Source organism: Hemicordylus capensis, chromosome 6, assembly GCF_027244095.1.
Source record: "Hemicordylus capensis ecotype Gifberg chromosome 6, rHemCap1.1.pri, whole genome shotgun sequence".
Taxonomy (NCBI): Eukaryota; Metazoa; Chordata; class Lepidosauria; order Squamata; family Cordylidae; genus Hemicordylus; species Hemicordylus capensis.
Genome location: NC_069662.1, coordinates 5,892,136 through 5,907,693, shown reverse-complemented (window position 1 = coordinate 5,907,693; position 15,558 = coordinate 5,892,136). Strand labels below are relative to the sequence as shown.

At 46.9% G+C, this 15,558-nt stretch overlaps 1 protein-coding gene across 1 annotated transcript in view; it reads left to right on the top strand.

Annotated features, from left to right (window-relative positions):
* The window catches only part of LOC128329543 (uncharacterized), a 471,544-nt gene that overhangs the window by 405,778 nt on the left and 50,208 nt on the right, over positions 1–15,558 (top strand). Inside the window, exons 19-22 of the mRNA XM_053260948.1 lie at positions 1,592–1,734; positions 7,382–7,483; positions 14,115–14,379; positions 15,186–15,506. Coding sequence (XP_053116923.1) covers positions 1,592–1,734; positions 7,382–7,483; positions 14,115–14,379; positions 15,186–15,506 — 831 coding nt within the window. The remainder of the gene's footprint in view (positions 1–1,591; positions 1,735–7,381; positions 7,484–14,114; positions 14,380–15,185; positions 15,507–15,558) is intronic.

Genomic DNA, 15,558 nt, shown 5'->3' with positions numbered 1-15,558 from the left:
GCACTACCCCGAATGGCGCTTCACACCAATCGTGTGAAGCGCCTCAGTGTCTTCTTCGTTATGAGCCCTACTGCCCATTGAGATCATCCAGAGAGGTCTTTCTGCAGTTGCCACCAGTTTGTTTGGTGCGCTACTCAGGTGGGCCTTCTATATTTGGAATGTGCTCCCTGCCAAAATAAGAGCTTCCACATCTCTGAAAGCTTTTTTAAACACTCCTACGACGCATTTATTCAGCTAGATTTTAAACTGTGGTTTAAAACTGTTTTAATGCTTCAATGTCCGTCTTAATTTGTTTCGTGCTTGTTATAAACTGCTCAGACACGTGAGTTTAGGGTGGTATACAAATATACTAAATAGATAGACAGATAGATGAATAGGTGCCATTATATTTAGGACCCAACAGATCCTAGATAAAGTCAAAACCTCAACTGAAATTGGGGGATCTGAAAGTTGTTTTTTTTAAATGGTTGGGAAGCCATAGCAGGGCAGCAGTAGAACAATTCTTTAAAACAAACAACAACAACAACTATGACAAGCAGTGGAGGTTCTCTCAGCCACTGTTATTGGCGACCATCATCTCACCCCCCCCCCCAAAAAAACATGCCATGGTTACAGCACCATCCACAACATTCTGGGGGGAAAGGCAGATGCCACCAATCAAATAGTGAGTGTTCCATGGGCCCTCCTCTTGCTCCTAAACGTATCAGTCAGACTTATAGTGTGCCTACAGTTAACAGGCCATGTTAGCAAACTAAAAAGTATGCATACAATTTTGTAAATACCCTCACAATACCATCATCGTCAGGAGATGAATTATTAATACATTCTTGGAGATTCCACATGATTATGAGTGCACCACAGGGTTGGAAATTTCTCCTGGACTCTCTTTGGTAAGCAACCTTTGTCATGCAGTACGCTAAAAGAACATGCAGCCCCATAAGAATGAATTCACTTCTCTGGATCATCAGCACGTCATCTGGTATCTTCCAATGCACCACCATACTGACAGCACAACCAAAGTTACAAACATGTTGTACATTAACAAATGTACCAATTTGCCTCTCATGCAGATCCCTACCATCTTAATCCCCAGAAACAAGAGATATAAATTAAGGAAATGACATATATTACATTTATGCATCATTTCTTTAATATGCATGCCTCATCCTCTCTTCAGTTAGCAATTGTGACACCAGAAAGCCAGACACCAATTCATCACTTGCTTGGAAATACCTGCATTGCTATTTAGTCCTCCTTTCTCATAAGGAGGGGACTGTTTTATTCTTCCTCAGCCATCTAGAGAAATGCCATCCTCTGTCACACTAATTCCAGAGTTTCATTCACTCAGCTCATCTCTTTTCTCGCTGATCGCTCCCCAACTTCACATCTCTCTTGGCACCATCAAGTCCTAATTGGTGCTTATCCAAAAACAGAATTATGTGGCCTAACAAAGCACCCTCTCCCCTTTCTCTGCTCATTTTCTCGGCACATTCTCTACCCACTTTCCCACTGCTTTCCCTTTGTGTGTGCCCTCCCTGTGCCTTCTGTTTAACCTAGCTACACTGAGTCTTCACTTTCTTTCTGAATCCAGAAATATTGTCGAACCTTCATGTAGATGGGATTGTGGACATTGATGAAGAAGAAGACCTCCAGAACATCGCGTCAATCCTTACCACTTTCATCATCCTCTTCCTCGTGAGCCTTTTCTACAGTGCCACTGTAACTGTCATCAAGGTAAGATTAATGTGATGGAAATGGAAGGAATTGAAAAATGTCCTGTAGAAAAAGGCCTCTAAGGGTGGTGGGCGAAGGATAAGGCAGTTTACCGGCGGCAACATAGTGGTGGTTCCTCCAAGCCCCAGATCTGCTTTCCTGCCCCCTGGCAGCATGCCCAGGGGAGGGGGAAGCAGTGCCGCGGCTTGGAGGAGCCGCGGCTGCTGTGCCACCACCAATAAGCTGCTTTCTTGCCGCCGCCGCCACCCTTAGAGGACTTCTTCTGCAGGATCCCCTTGTTTATTTTTAAAAGGAATCCTCGCCAGATTCCCCTTTACATTAGGGCCCACTGGACTGGGGTCAAAAGAATTCAACCTGGTTCAGCAGCTTGAACCAAACCGGGGGTAAATTTGACCTGAACCAGGTCACATACCAGCTAGACCAGCATCCTGTTTCACACAGTTTCCCACCACATGCCTCTGAGAAGCCCCTAGGCAAGAGTTGATTTAGAGGCATCTTGCCTATGAAGCTGGAGGTGACTATTTGGGGGTGGCGATTGGGTGGAACCCATTTTTGTGATCTGGTTCAAACTCGAACTGAATTTGAACCAGACTGCTGGTCTGCAACCTGGTTCAGGTCAAACCTTCCCCTGGATCAGTTCAACCTGTAGAACTGGGTTAAAGTGGTTTGACCCTGGTTTGGGGGACCTTGATGTAAAGGGGAATCTGGCGAGGACTCCCCTTCAAAATAAATGTGGGGATCCTGCAGAAAAAAGCCTTTACGGGTGGGCGGGGAGGAGAATGCAGCTTATCAGCGCCAGTATGATGGTGGCTTCTCCAAGCCCTGGTGCTGCTTCACTATCCCTGTGACAGCACTGCCAGGGATGGGGAAGCAGCGCTAGGTCTTGAAGGGGAATCCTTCCTGGGTTCCCCTTTATGTTAGTGCAACCCAAACCAGCATCAAACTGGTTTGAACTTGTTCAGTTTAAACCGAGGCCTGGACATTTTGAGCACATACCAGCCACCTTGAACCAAGGCTGGTCCAAAACCAAATCGGTTTACATCAAAACAGTTTGTCAAAGCCCCAGTGACTATAACCATCTGACTAGTAGCTATTAATAGACCTATCCTCCATCAATTTGCCTAAGCCCCTTTTAAAGCGAGTGTCATGGGCATGCTGGAAGACTCCAAGGAGGAGTTGGAGGTGGAGACAGAGCTGACAGCAGAGGAGGGTGGGCAAGGACCAGAAGTTGCAAAGGAGAGTGGGTCCAACGCATAGGGAGTCGAAGATGAGTTAGAGCCGGGTGAGGCAGCTCTTGTGGAGGAGGCGTGACCATTCTCAGCTGTGGAGAGGTGCCAGTCCAAGAGAAAGCAAGTAGTAAGGAGCTGCATGCATAGAACAACAGGCAAAGCTGCTGACTCAGCAACTCTTAATTAACAGCACCGAGACTCAGCCTTTTAAAGACACCTGTAACATAGCTACCCTGCTGATAGCAACATCAATTTCCTGTGAGCTAATCGGCTATGTTCGTGTATTACATTGACCGTGTTTGGACCCTGGACTGTGTTGACCTTGCCCATGGATTTCACTTTGGACTCTTTTTTGATTTATTGGATTGACTCAGACTGGACCTGGTTTGGAGAATTTATTCCTATAAGACTTTGCTGTTCTGCTTCTGCCTCTGTTACGCTTCGTCTAGCTAGCCTGACAGATTTACAAAGCCATCCAATCTAGTGGCTATCACCACATCCCATGGCAGAGAATTCCATGGATTAATTATACACTGAGGCAATTCTCATGATTGGCCAAAATCGGGCTAAGGGAGCCTAGCCCAATTTCGGCCAAATGTGAGAACCACCGGGCTCGCAGGTGAGCCTCATTTCTCCAAAGCGGGTGACCTGCTTTTACAGCCCTCCACTTAAATGAGGTTAGTGGAGTGAGCGCTCTGCTAACCCTATTTATTTGATCATGTATTGCCGCAGTGCGGCTCCACGCCGTGGCAACACACAAGGAGACTCCCCGGCTCAGGGATCTCTCCAGGATGCCCTGCGTACTCGCACAGGGCATCCTTGAACTTCCAGGGGCTGCGCAGCCCCTGATCCCCACAGCCCCCACCGGCTCCATGACGGAGCCGGCAGTTGTGTAGGCAGCCAATCCAGCTGCCCAGAGCTGCAGGACTCATCTTCTGTGGGGAGAGCAGGCTAAGCCCGCTCTCCTCGCTAACCCCCTTATGGTGAGTCTCACTTATCGTGAGACTCGCCTCACTATGTGAAAAAGTATGCGCTTTTGTCAGTCCTAAATTTACTGGCAATCAGTTTCATGGGATGACCCCTGGTTCTAGTGTTTTGAGAAATGGAGGGAAATTGATCTCTCTCCATTCTCTACTCCATGCATAATTTTATAAATGTCTATCATGTCTCCCTGCAGTTGCCTCTTTTCCAAATTAATAAGCCCCAGATGTTGTAGCCTTACCACATAAGGGGGGTGCAAACTGTGAACCAATGTTTATTTGTTTGTATCTGCATTATCTTAAAGTAACATATCAATAAACTTAATAAACATGACAAATGCAGTAAAAACTAGAAAATACCCAGCATCAGAACAGAAAATAGCCAAAATGAATACAAACATTTCAGCATAAATCAACAGTAATGAACAAAACAGGAAGAAACTCCCAACAGGAAAACCAGCTGGCCTAGTGAAAAGCCCATGTTTTTGCTAGCCTCTGAAGGAAGATTGGGGCTAGGTCTGTACAGGGCATGCAATTTGGGCAAGCAAGAGAAACAGCTGCATTCTCCACCAATGGTCCTCTTAGGGGAGGCCAGACCAATCCCCAGGCCAGGAAAATTTTGTGAACCATTAGGACTGTATATCCCTGCAGAGAGGAACCTTTTCAGTCCTGGCTGTGATTTTTAGCTGGGAAGAGCAACTGTTTCTATTCAATAAAGCATAGCATCCCTCCTCCTGGCTGATGTTTGCCTTGTGCTTCTTTTTAGGATTGTGTACCTGTTGAGACAAGGAAACATCTTTTTATTCCTTTACTATGGAAATCACTTTTTTATTGACAAGGATTATATTTATTTATTATTCGATTTATATACCACCCTTCAAAAATGACTCAGGGTGGTTTACATCAAAGTAAAAACAATTTAAATCAATTAACAATTCAAATCAAAATTATCAAGACAGCATAAAACTAATGAACAGTTAAAACATTTAAACAGTTAAAACCCTGGAGAACCAAACCAAACATTTACAGTAGTTAAAACAATTTAAAGTAAAGTGTGCCGTCAAGTCGATTTCAACTCCTGGCGCTCACAGAACCCTGTGGTTTTCTTTGGTAGAATACAGGAGGGGATTACCATTGCCTTTTACTGCGCAGTCTGAGATGATGCATCTTCCTATATCGCTGCTGCCCGATATAGTACCAGTGGGGATTCGAACCGGCAACCTTCTGCTTGTTAGTCAAGCATTTCCCCGCTGTGCCACAAACAGATAGGTCTTAAGGGCTCTCCTGAAGGCCAATAATGAATTCAGATTATGGATTTCTGCCGGGAATGCATTCCACAGACCAGGAGCAGCTACAGTGAAGGCCCGCCTCTGAGTTGCCACCAGACATGCTGCTGGTAACTGGAGAGGGACCTCCTCAGATGACCTTAACACGTGGTGGGGGTCATGTAAACGAAGGTGCTCTCAAAAATAACTCAGACCTAATTCCAAATAATAAAATAATAATACCATATAAATAAATGACTTTTTCGAAAATATGTGGATTAAAGAATGAAGGCACTAATGTGAGGTCCCCTCTCACATGGGAGTGTTTGATTTGTTCAAGTCTTGTACATATCTAGTCCACCAGTTCTGAGTGATATGGACAGGCCCATGCTTACCGGAAGATATGTAATGACAGTGTTGAACAGGATGGTAGAAAAGTGATGATGTAGTGTGCAGCTGTTTAGTGTATTTTCTCTGTGGCAAAATTAATACTTCTCTCTCAATTCCAGGTGAAATAGCAAAGGCAACTGCATTCTGGCAGCTGAACAATGATCTGCCTGAAGGACCATTTTTCATTTTCTTTTATCACCAGCATAACCAAGGACTCACACCTGGGTATCTCCTTCCATGAGAAGAAGAACAATTGTTTGGGGGAATTTCCATTTCCATTCTTCTCTTCTTTGTATTGTGGCATCGGGATCCAGTTGGGTTGAAGTAAATATCAGTCAAGAGTTTACATTTTCAACCCATCAAACATTTGTTTTCCGTGTGTGTGTGTGTGTGTGTGTGTGTGTGTGTGTGTGTGTGTGTGTGTGTGTAGAGGGAGAGGGAGAGGAAGGGAGGGAGAGATGATCATTATTTGTCTCTTTGAAGTTAACATGTTATTTCTGCTAGTGTTTGCCTGTTCTAAGGACATAAAGGTTTAATTTGAAGGGCACTAGGGCTTGGATAGTTGCATGCAGACAGGTTACGGCCCATTTGACTCACAAGTATACCCCTTAGGTTCTGGCAACAGTACAAGATTTCAATACATTTATATTCTTCATTAACATATTATCTTCTGGTACCATTACTTGCTACCTGAAATCAATACCTATCATTATGAGCAAATCCAAAATGGCTGCCTCAAATAGGGCTAAGAAGAGGTACCATTGATTTGGGGTAAATAATAATAAAAATATCATTTTAGCATCAAGGTATCATCAACCCCTGCTAACTTGGGGTTAGCATCAACCCTTGCTAACTTGGCAAAGAGGCACCTTTTAACGTGGTGATTCTCTTTACTGAGCAGGGGGAGAGTAACTGGCTCTCTCCACCAGTGAGAGTACCTCCAGTGACTGTTGCTGGTGTCTTATCTTATGTTTCTGTTTAGATTGTGAGCCCTTTGGGGACAGGGATCCATCTTATTCATTTATTATTTCTCTGTGTAAACTGCCCTGAGCCCTTTTTAGAAGGGAGATATAGAAATCAAATTAAATAATTGAATGAATGAATAAATAAATAAATAAATAAATAAATGAGATGTGCTGGGATCCGCTTCCCTCCATTAGATACTGAGAAGTTTTTATTAGCTTCATACCTGCCTCCCATATGGGGGGAGGCTGGGGGAGACCCGCAGACATTTCACCACAGAAATGGTCACCACAGACATTTGTAACACACCTTGGGAAAAGGCGCAGTGGTTTTTTATTATTATTATTATTATTATTTACATTTTATATCCTGCTCTTCCTCCACGGAGCCCAGAGTGGTGTGCTACATACTTAGGTTTCTCCTCACAACAACCCTGTGAAGTAGGTTAGGCTGAGAGAGAAGCGACTGGCCCAGAGTCACCCAGCTGGTATCATGGCTCAATGGGGATTTGAACTCGGATCTCCCCGGTTCTAGTCCAGCACTCTAACCACTACACCACGCTGGCTCCTTTGATATCACAGACTACATTACACCTAAGCAGTCCTCTTGAAATTAAGTAGTCTGGCAGAACAACTCCTTAGTATTACTGTTGAGTCTTACTCTGCTGTCTTTGGAAAGTGAGGCCATAAATGTGAAGGAGATTCTGTAATTTCTGCTATGAAACTGAGTTCATATAGATTCTAGGTTCAAAAGCCAAGGGAATGCTAAGGCCTATGATGTGATGCCTTGTGTGTGCTTTTACAGGCTCAATTTTCAACAGGGGAGCTTTGAGAGGGACATGCAAGACATTTGTGGAGGCTTGATTCGGGTTGCTGCAGCTGAGGCGTTTCGGCAGGGGGCGAGCAGTAGCTTCACGGAGCAGGTACGCAGGTCCTTACCTGCTCCTCTGCCGCCCCACGGCCATTCCGCACGCAGCTGCTTCCCATGCTGACCACGCAAATGGCTGCCGCGCATGTGTGGCAGCCATGTGCGCGCCACCACTGCCATGCACAGGCAGCTGGGAACAAGGAAGCAGCCATGTGCAGCCTTTTGAGTGGCACAGTGCCACAACCAGAATGGCGGTGGGGCAATGGAGGAGCAGGTAGGGACCTGCGTTCCTGCTCCTCAAAGCTTCCTTTAAAGCTCTCAGCTCCCTCCCACCTGCCTGAAATGTCTTGGGCACATCCCTTCTTTCCTTTTTGGAACAGATAAAATGTTAACAGCCAGCACCTTGCTCTCAGGAGGCCCTGGCAAGCTGGGTCAGCCCAGCCTAACTGGTAGCCTTTCCAGAAACCCTGTGGAGTAAACCCCTTGCAGGCCTCCATTCAGTAAGAAACAGCTAGCATCAGCTTCTCCTTCTTGGCTCCTTTAGATTAGCAGCTGTCACTGCAGGAAGCCCCAAGGCTTCTGCCTACTTCCCCTTCCCACAACCAGGCTGGCCACAGCCAGCACCCCATCCCAGCAGACCCCTGAAGACAATGCACTTTCCCCCAGACGCCCAGGAAAGTTGCAGGTAAAAATCTGCCCTACTTAAGATGTAAACCTTGTCTTCCTGGTTTCCGAGCAAAAACAAAAGAGGAAAGGAGAGATTATTTGTTTTTCTCCTCCATCTGCTTTAACTCACAGATATGTTTTTCTCCCCACACCAGTGTGTTTCACGGGGGGAAATTTTTTAAAAATCCACTTTGCACTGTGCACGCTTACTAGGATGAATTCACTGTGACTGGTTTGTGACTAAATATGTGAGGGGAAAGTCTGAAATCTTTCACTCAGTCACACTGAAATCACTGATACTTACTCCCTAGCAAGCGTGCACAGGATTACAGCTCCACTCCTAAGGGGACCCCTGTGGGCCTCAGCAGGTTCCCTATGATGCTCACCCCTGACCCCAGCCCTGAAGCCACCCTATGTGCAACTTACCTGGCAGTAAAACCCATGAAATACCGTGAGGCTTTTCTGATTAAACCTGCATAGATTGAGCCTGAGACCATCCTGTGGCAGCTTAGACTGACAAAGCTCCTGAGTAAGAGCTTTGAAAGGAAGCCACAGCTTCAACATTTGCACAAAAAGGGGCAGAGGAAAATTTGCATATAACAATATGCACTTCCATGCAGTTATGTGCATCCAGTGGGGCGGGAGTTCCCTTAACAAAAAGGGTTCCCTTCTGTAAACAAAACAGAGGTTGACTGAAAGTCAAATCAAGTCTTGTGGGTAATGCTAAAGAACTTACATTGAGAGGCTATTCCCACGATCAGGCGAAATCAGGCTAGGGGAACCTAGCCCAATTCCGCCTGATCGTGGGAACCACCAAGCTCGCCCAATGGCCCCCAGACAGCCCAATGGCCCCCAGACAGTTAACCCACCAAACCACCCCTCCCCTTAAACCAGGTTTGCGGAGCGAGTGCTCCACAAACCTAGTTTTTCTGCTCGTGAGTTGCTGCGGCATGGCTCCGTGCCACGGCTACTCATGAGGAGACCCCCGACCGGGAGGCTAAAAAGCAGCCTCCCAGCTCAGGGGTCTCTCCAGCATGCCCTGCATGTACGTATATAGGCATATCTTTCTAGTCAAATTAATAAGATTATGACTTACAATATATGCGTGCCTTTGCAACAAATGAATGCATGATATACATAGCGTAGAACTCATGTTTAAAGTACATGGGAGGAAGAGAGGAGGGGGCCGCGCAGCTACCTGTGTTGCCGGGGGGTTGGGCTATTTAGTTGGGCAAAAAGGCCCATTGGGCCTTTCAGAAGATAGTTTATTAAAATACTGGTTTGGGGGACTAGTGATGGGGCTTATGTCTCTCTTTTGATGCCTTTAGTAAGAGTTGGCTACACCTTCGGCTTCCACGCTCGTGCAGGGCATGCTGGAGGTCCGGGGGCCACAAGGCCCCCAAACTCCCCAGCCCCGGCCGGCTCCATGACAGAGCTGGCAATCATGTGGGTGGCTCCTGCGGCCACCCAGAGCAGACAGGCTAAGCCCGCTCTCCCTGCAAACCCCCTAGAAGCTCTTCTCACGGATCATGAGAAGAGACTCAATATCTGAGTAATATTGACCCCTCTGAGGAGGTGGGGTAAATGACCTGGGAGTTATTCACACTTGGTTTCATGCTCCGGGGTAAATGTTGAGCGAAGCCATTTCGAAGTACACTAGCAGCATTGAGGGAAGCAGCCCCTCCCCTCTGCCCTTGGAGTTTTATTTATTTTATTAAAACTTTTATACCGCCCTTCCAAAAGGCTCAGGTTGCTTTTGATGCAAGTTCACATGTTTTCCTTCTCTCCCTCAGCCTCCGTGAGCCTCACAGGCAGGCAGCAGTCCTTGCGGCACACCTTACATTCTGCTCCGTTAGTGTCTAGCATGTAGGAATGTATTAATAGTTATCATGCTACTTAATAGGCATGCACTCCCACAACCTATTGTTCCCTGCTGACAAGCAGGAGGTGAGTTTCAACACTCTGGTACTCATAAGAACATAAAAATAGCCCTGCTGGATCGGACCCAAGGCCCATCCAGTCCAGCATCCTGTTTCACACAGTGGCCCACCAGATGCCACTGGAAACCACAGGCAGGAGTTGAGGGCATGCCCTCTCTCCTGCTGTGACTCCCCTGCAACTGGTACTCAGAGGCATCCTGCCTTTGAGGCTGGAGGTGGTCTATAGCCCTCCAACTAGTAGCCATTGATAGACCTCCCCTCCATGAAGTTAACCAAACCCCTCTTAAAGCCATCCAGGTTGTTGGCCATCACCACATCTTGTGGCAGAGATTTCCACAAGTTGATTATGCGGTGTGTCAAAAAAGACTTCCATTTGCTGGTCCTAGCCAAAAGGAGGAAAGGTACCACTAAGTCCAGGAGGATGCCAGCATGGCTGTCAAGGAAGCCATAAAAGGGAAGAAGATTTCCTTCAACACTCATGGCTTGACTATATTTTATGTTTTAAGGCAAAGTGTGCCGTTGAGTCGGTGTCGACTCCTGGCACCCCCAGAGCCCTGTGGTTGTCTTTGGTAGAATACAGGAGGGGTTGACCATTGCCATCTCCTGTGCAGTATGAGATGATGCCTTTCAGCATCTTCCTATATTGCTGCCACCGCCCAATATAGGTATTTCCCATAGTCTGGGAAACATACCAGCGGGGATTCAAACCGACAACCTTCCTCTTGTTAGTCAAACATTTCCCTCCTGTGCCACTTAAGGTGCATGTTATGTTTCGCTCATATTTCATTGCCATGTATGTGTGTGTGTGTTTTAATATGGTGAGTCCACTGCTTGGAAGCCACATGATTGCAACAACACTCATTCGCAGACACCAGGGGGGAAGATTGATATTTGTGTGTGGCGCCACTTCCTGTACTCCTGCCATTTAATGAGACTCCGCCAGATATCCCCTTATGACAGTGCTAGGCCTTACCTCATGAATCTTGAGCTTAGAGGTGCTGGATTGCTGGCAACCCTGGAACAAAATTTTGCTTCAAGATCCCACAGATGCTATTACATTTCAGTCATAAACTGAATAGAGAGGAGGAACATTAAGCAGAGGCATGAAGGTTTCAATGTTCCACTTGTATGCTCCCCCCGCCCCGCCCCGTTTCTCCCCAGTCCTTCATATCTCTAATCAGGCCATGTGCTGTAGGCAAAATCAATTGACAGGGAACCTATTGAGGGCTGAGAAAGCCTGTGAGAAAACAAGGCAGGTCCAGTACTGTACAAAGAGTGGAAAACAGATCACTTAGCAATATCAGGGCTAGCTGGTATGTCAGCCTGGGGGATTTGGCTAGCGTGTGTATTTCCAGTTACCCTTCCCCACTTCCAGTCATAACACTTGAAAGGGGCTATCACTTGTTAATCTTAATTGAGTCGGAGGAGTAGACTCGATTAAGATTGATAGCCCCTTTCAAGTGTTACGAATGGAAGTGCAGAACGGTAATTGGAAATACACACGCTAGCCAGATCCCCCAGGCTGACATGCCAGCTAGCCCTGATTCCAGGTGGCACCTGCAGGTCCAGTGCTCACCTGCAAAGGCTGAAGAGTTCTCTGCAATTCAGAAGCTGGCCAACGGCTAGCCAGCAGCTCAGTGAGGAGTGTGTGGCTAAGTGGCACACTCCCATTCCGCCTCCACCTATTCCCTGAACACATGGGGGAAACAACTGAAGAGGCCTTCTGAAAACTTGGGGTGGTTGGCTACATTTCCTCACATGCATCCCTGCTTCACATTCAACCTTGTGGCCTCTTTTGATCCACCCTCCGCTTCTACTGACCATTCCTCTCCCAACCACTGTAAACTCCTCTGGGTAGGGACCCGTGGTTCTTCCTGTTCATGCTGTAAAGTGCTATCATATAAAGTGGTGATCATGACAACACACTCAATGAACGTGCCCCACAGGGGAAGAGACGACATTTTCATAATCCTCTGCAAAAGCTTCTGCATTATGACGTAGAACAGATTTATTGTAAACTTAAGTTAATTTTTAAAAAACACATTTCTGCCTTCAAGTGTTCTCTATTACCTCCTATCTTTCCCCCCTAAGTGTTTTCAGTGTTATGGGCCTCATCCGCAAAATGGAAATTAATTGGTTGCCTTTGATCTGATCTCTGTCCAGCCCTGCTGGCCATTGAAGGGCTTTTGAGATTAAAATCCATTATTCTGTAGATGCCAATGTTTTTACAAGTCACCATTTCACAGCTGGCTCTAGTTCCCCATCTCCACCACCATTTTACTTGGTATCTCTAAAATGAAAAGTTGCTCCCAGAAGCCTACGTTTTCCCTACCCCTGGCTTATCAGACCTGGAGAGCAACCAGTGAGATATAAGCCAAGCCATATACAGTACATGTAGGGGAAAAGCATTGTATGTGTTTGTTTGATCCATATACCGCCTTTCATAAAATTATCCTAGTAGGTAATTGCATTGGAAAGAAGAGGAACCACCATGACTGAGAAAGAGCCTGCTTGTCAATATAAATGAAATGCAACAATCTAATTTCACTCCACTTATATAATTAATACCCAACCTCAGTGAAAGCTAAGAATGTGTAACTGCATTTAGTGGCATTCACATGATGAAGCCGATGACAATCGTAATAGCAAAAGAGAGAAAGTGTCCATAAAAGGTATCTGCATTATGATGACTGAGCTATCGTAAACTTCAGGCAATTAAAAAAAAGCATTCCTGCTTTCTAGTGTTCCCTGTTACCTCCTGTCTTTTCCCCCTCTCCTGCAGCTACACAAAGTGCTCCTTCCGTGTTCCCTCTGCTGTCCTGCTGCAGTGGGGAACCCCCAGAGACCGTGACCTTTGCCTGCCTCGCTGCTGAATTTCTTCCAAAAACTATAGAGATCTCATGGCGTCCTGAAGGAAGAGATAAAAGGAGCTTCCCAGCCATGCCCCAAGGAGGAGGAGGTTTCTTCCAAGCAAGCAGCCAGCTCACAGTCTCTGCTTCAGATTTTCAATCCAAGAATTATCAGTGTATTGTCAAGCATTCTGCAAATCCAGGAGGCACTGATGTGCAAAAGGCCATTCCCAAGACAGGTAAGGCACTTAGAGGGGGCGGGGGTTAAAGGGAGGGAAAAGGAGATGGGAATTTGGAAAGGAGGAGGAGAGCTGGTCTTGTGGTAGCAAGCATGAATTGCCCACTTTGTCAGGCAGGGTCCACCCTGGTTTGCATTTGAAAGGAAGAATTCATATGAGCACTTGAGATATTCCCCTTAGGGGACAGGGCAGCTCTGGGGAGAGCATCTGCTTGCTTGCAGAAGCTTCCAAGTTCCTTCCCTGGAATCTCCAAGATGGAGGTCACAAAGTGTGCAGGCAAAAGGAGATGGGATTTTTGAATGATGTCATGCAAGAAAACCAACAACCCTTAGGTTGTGTTATTCTCTGAGCCAGATCCAGCATGCATGCCAATCCTGTTCTGAGAGGGCTCAGCAAGCATAAGGTGGCTTTCTCCTTCTATGATCACATCCTGAAATGGTGTCCAACAAGCCGGCACATTGTAAAGCCCATTAGTGCCAGAGCAGAAAACAAATTTAGCATCAATTTAAAATTGGGTGGGCTTTTGAAATTTGAAGATGACATTTTGAATGTCAGTTTTCTTCATTTGAATTAAGATAGAATATGTTCTCCAGTGCTTCCAAGCAAATTCAAATTAAGATAAATTGCTTGCAAGTTATTTATCCTCCAACACTTCTTCTGATGTCCTGATAGACACTAGAAAAGAGGTGTTTTGGTGGGAGTGGTGGGCAGAAGGCATTGGCAAGAAACAAGTTTGAGGGAAAAGGGGTCAAAATGAAGAAAAGCAACATTGCACAGACTAGCTACATCTAGGTCCTGAATGGCTCGTGGTGCCAGGAAAGAACCCAACCAAGACCTCTAAGAGCCCCCAAGCAGTCATGCCCATAAAGAGGACTATGAATGTTTACTCCCAGCTGTCAACCAAATGTTTCCACTCTTTACTCTCAGCTTGCATTGGGACAAGACGGGAGCCACTCCAAATATATGTCTTCCCCCCTGGCTGCAATGTGCAGGCCACGCAGACCGGCCCAGAGCTGGCATGCTTCCTTCAGAGCGCCAGCCGTTGGAATGCTGATGTGGAATGGCTGGTGAATGGACGAGCACAGCCAAATAAAAAACGGGTGACCCTCTCCGGAGTGCAGGGAAGCGGTTACTCCAGCTCAGGCCAACTGAGAATCAGCAAAGAGAGCTGGGACAGAGGGGATCTCTACACGTGTCGAGTGACTCACCCGCCGGGCAGCCAGAACATCTTGATGTCCAACACCAGCAAGTGCCAAGGTGAGGACGGCTTGCTCTAAAGGCTGATGGGTGGTTAGAGGGGGATGGATGGCCACCTTTCTTGTGCTTCTGTGGCCTCCTCACCTGCCTGCCAGGAAGAGAGTAGGCAGGCCAGCGAGGGAGCTGCCTCTCTCCATCCATCTGCCTAAGAATGGCTCTGCTGGATCAGACCAAAGGTCCATCTAGTCCAGCATCCTTCTTCCCACAGTGGCCAGTCAGATGCTTCTGGGAAGCCCAAAAGCAGGCCATTTGTGCCAATAGCACTCTCTCACAGTAGCCCAGCAACTGGCATTCAGAGCCCTCTGCATCTGGAGATAGCATATACAGACATCATGACTAGTAGCCATTGATGTACCTATTCTCCATGATAGTGGTGTGCACAAAACCGGTTTGCCAGGTTAGATTCAAACCAAACTGAACTCAAACCAAACTGGGCATGTTCAGTGTCTGCCCACGAACAAACCCCTCCCCCAGCTCGACTCAAATTTGATCGAGTCTGAGGGTTCTAAAGCTAAAAAAAATTAAACACTCACCCCTGGAGACGGCAGCCTCGAGGGGGGGTGCTGCCATGACCATGGGGGTCCACACCATTTCCGTCTCCCCCCGCTGGCCTCCCCCTGGTCTTCTAAGTGCTGTTTCAGCCCATTTTCAGGCCATTCCTGCCCTTCCTACGGTGGTGGCAGCCATTTTGGAGGCTGCTACACATGCACCCTGGCCATTTGCGCCCTTGCCATGTGTGTGGCCGTATCCAAAATTTACTGACTTCAAAAACTGACAAGCACTTCCACAATCCATCTCTTTCCCAGCCTGCTACAGCACCACACAACCACCAACTGTCTCCATCACCAAACCATCCTATAGAGACCTGCTTGAAAAGACAGCCAAAATCACCTGCTCTGTGGTTGGCTCCCACCTTGAAGACACCCAAGTCAACTGGCAGGTGGACAGCCGGTCCAGCAGAGAGGGTCAGCAAACGGTGACGACGGATGGCCCTGGGAGGCAGAGCGTGACGAGTACCCACCCTGTATCCCTGGAGCAGTGGAGAAGGGGCACAACATTCACCTGCAAAGTAACTGGACCATGCTATGGAGAAATCACCAAAACAGAAGCCATCCACAGGGGAACAGGTATGTACAAATGCTTGGCTCATTGCTAGAAGTCAACTCTCTTGGCCAGTTC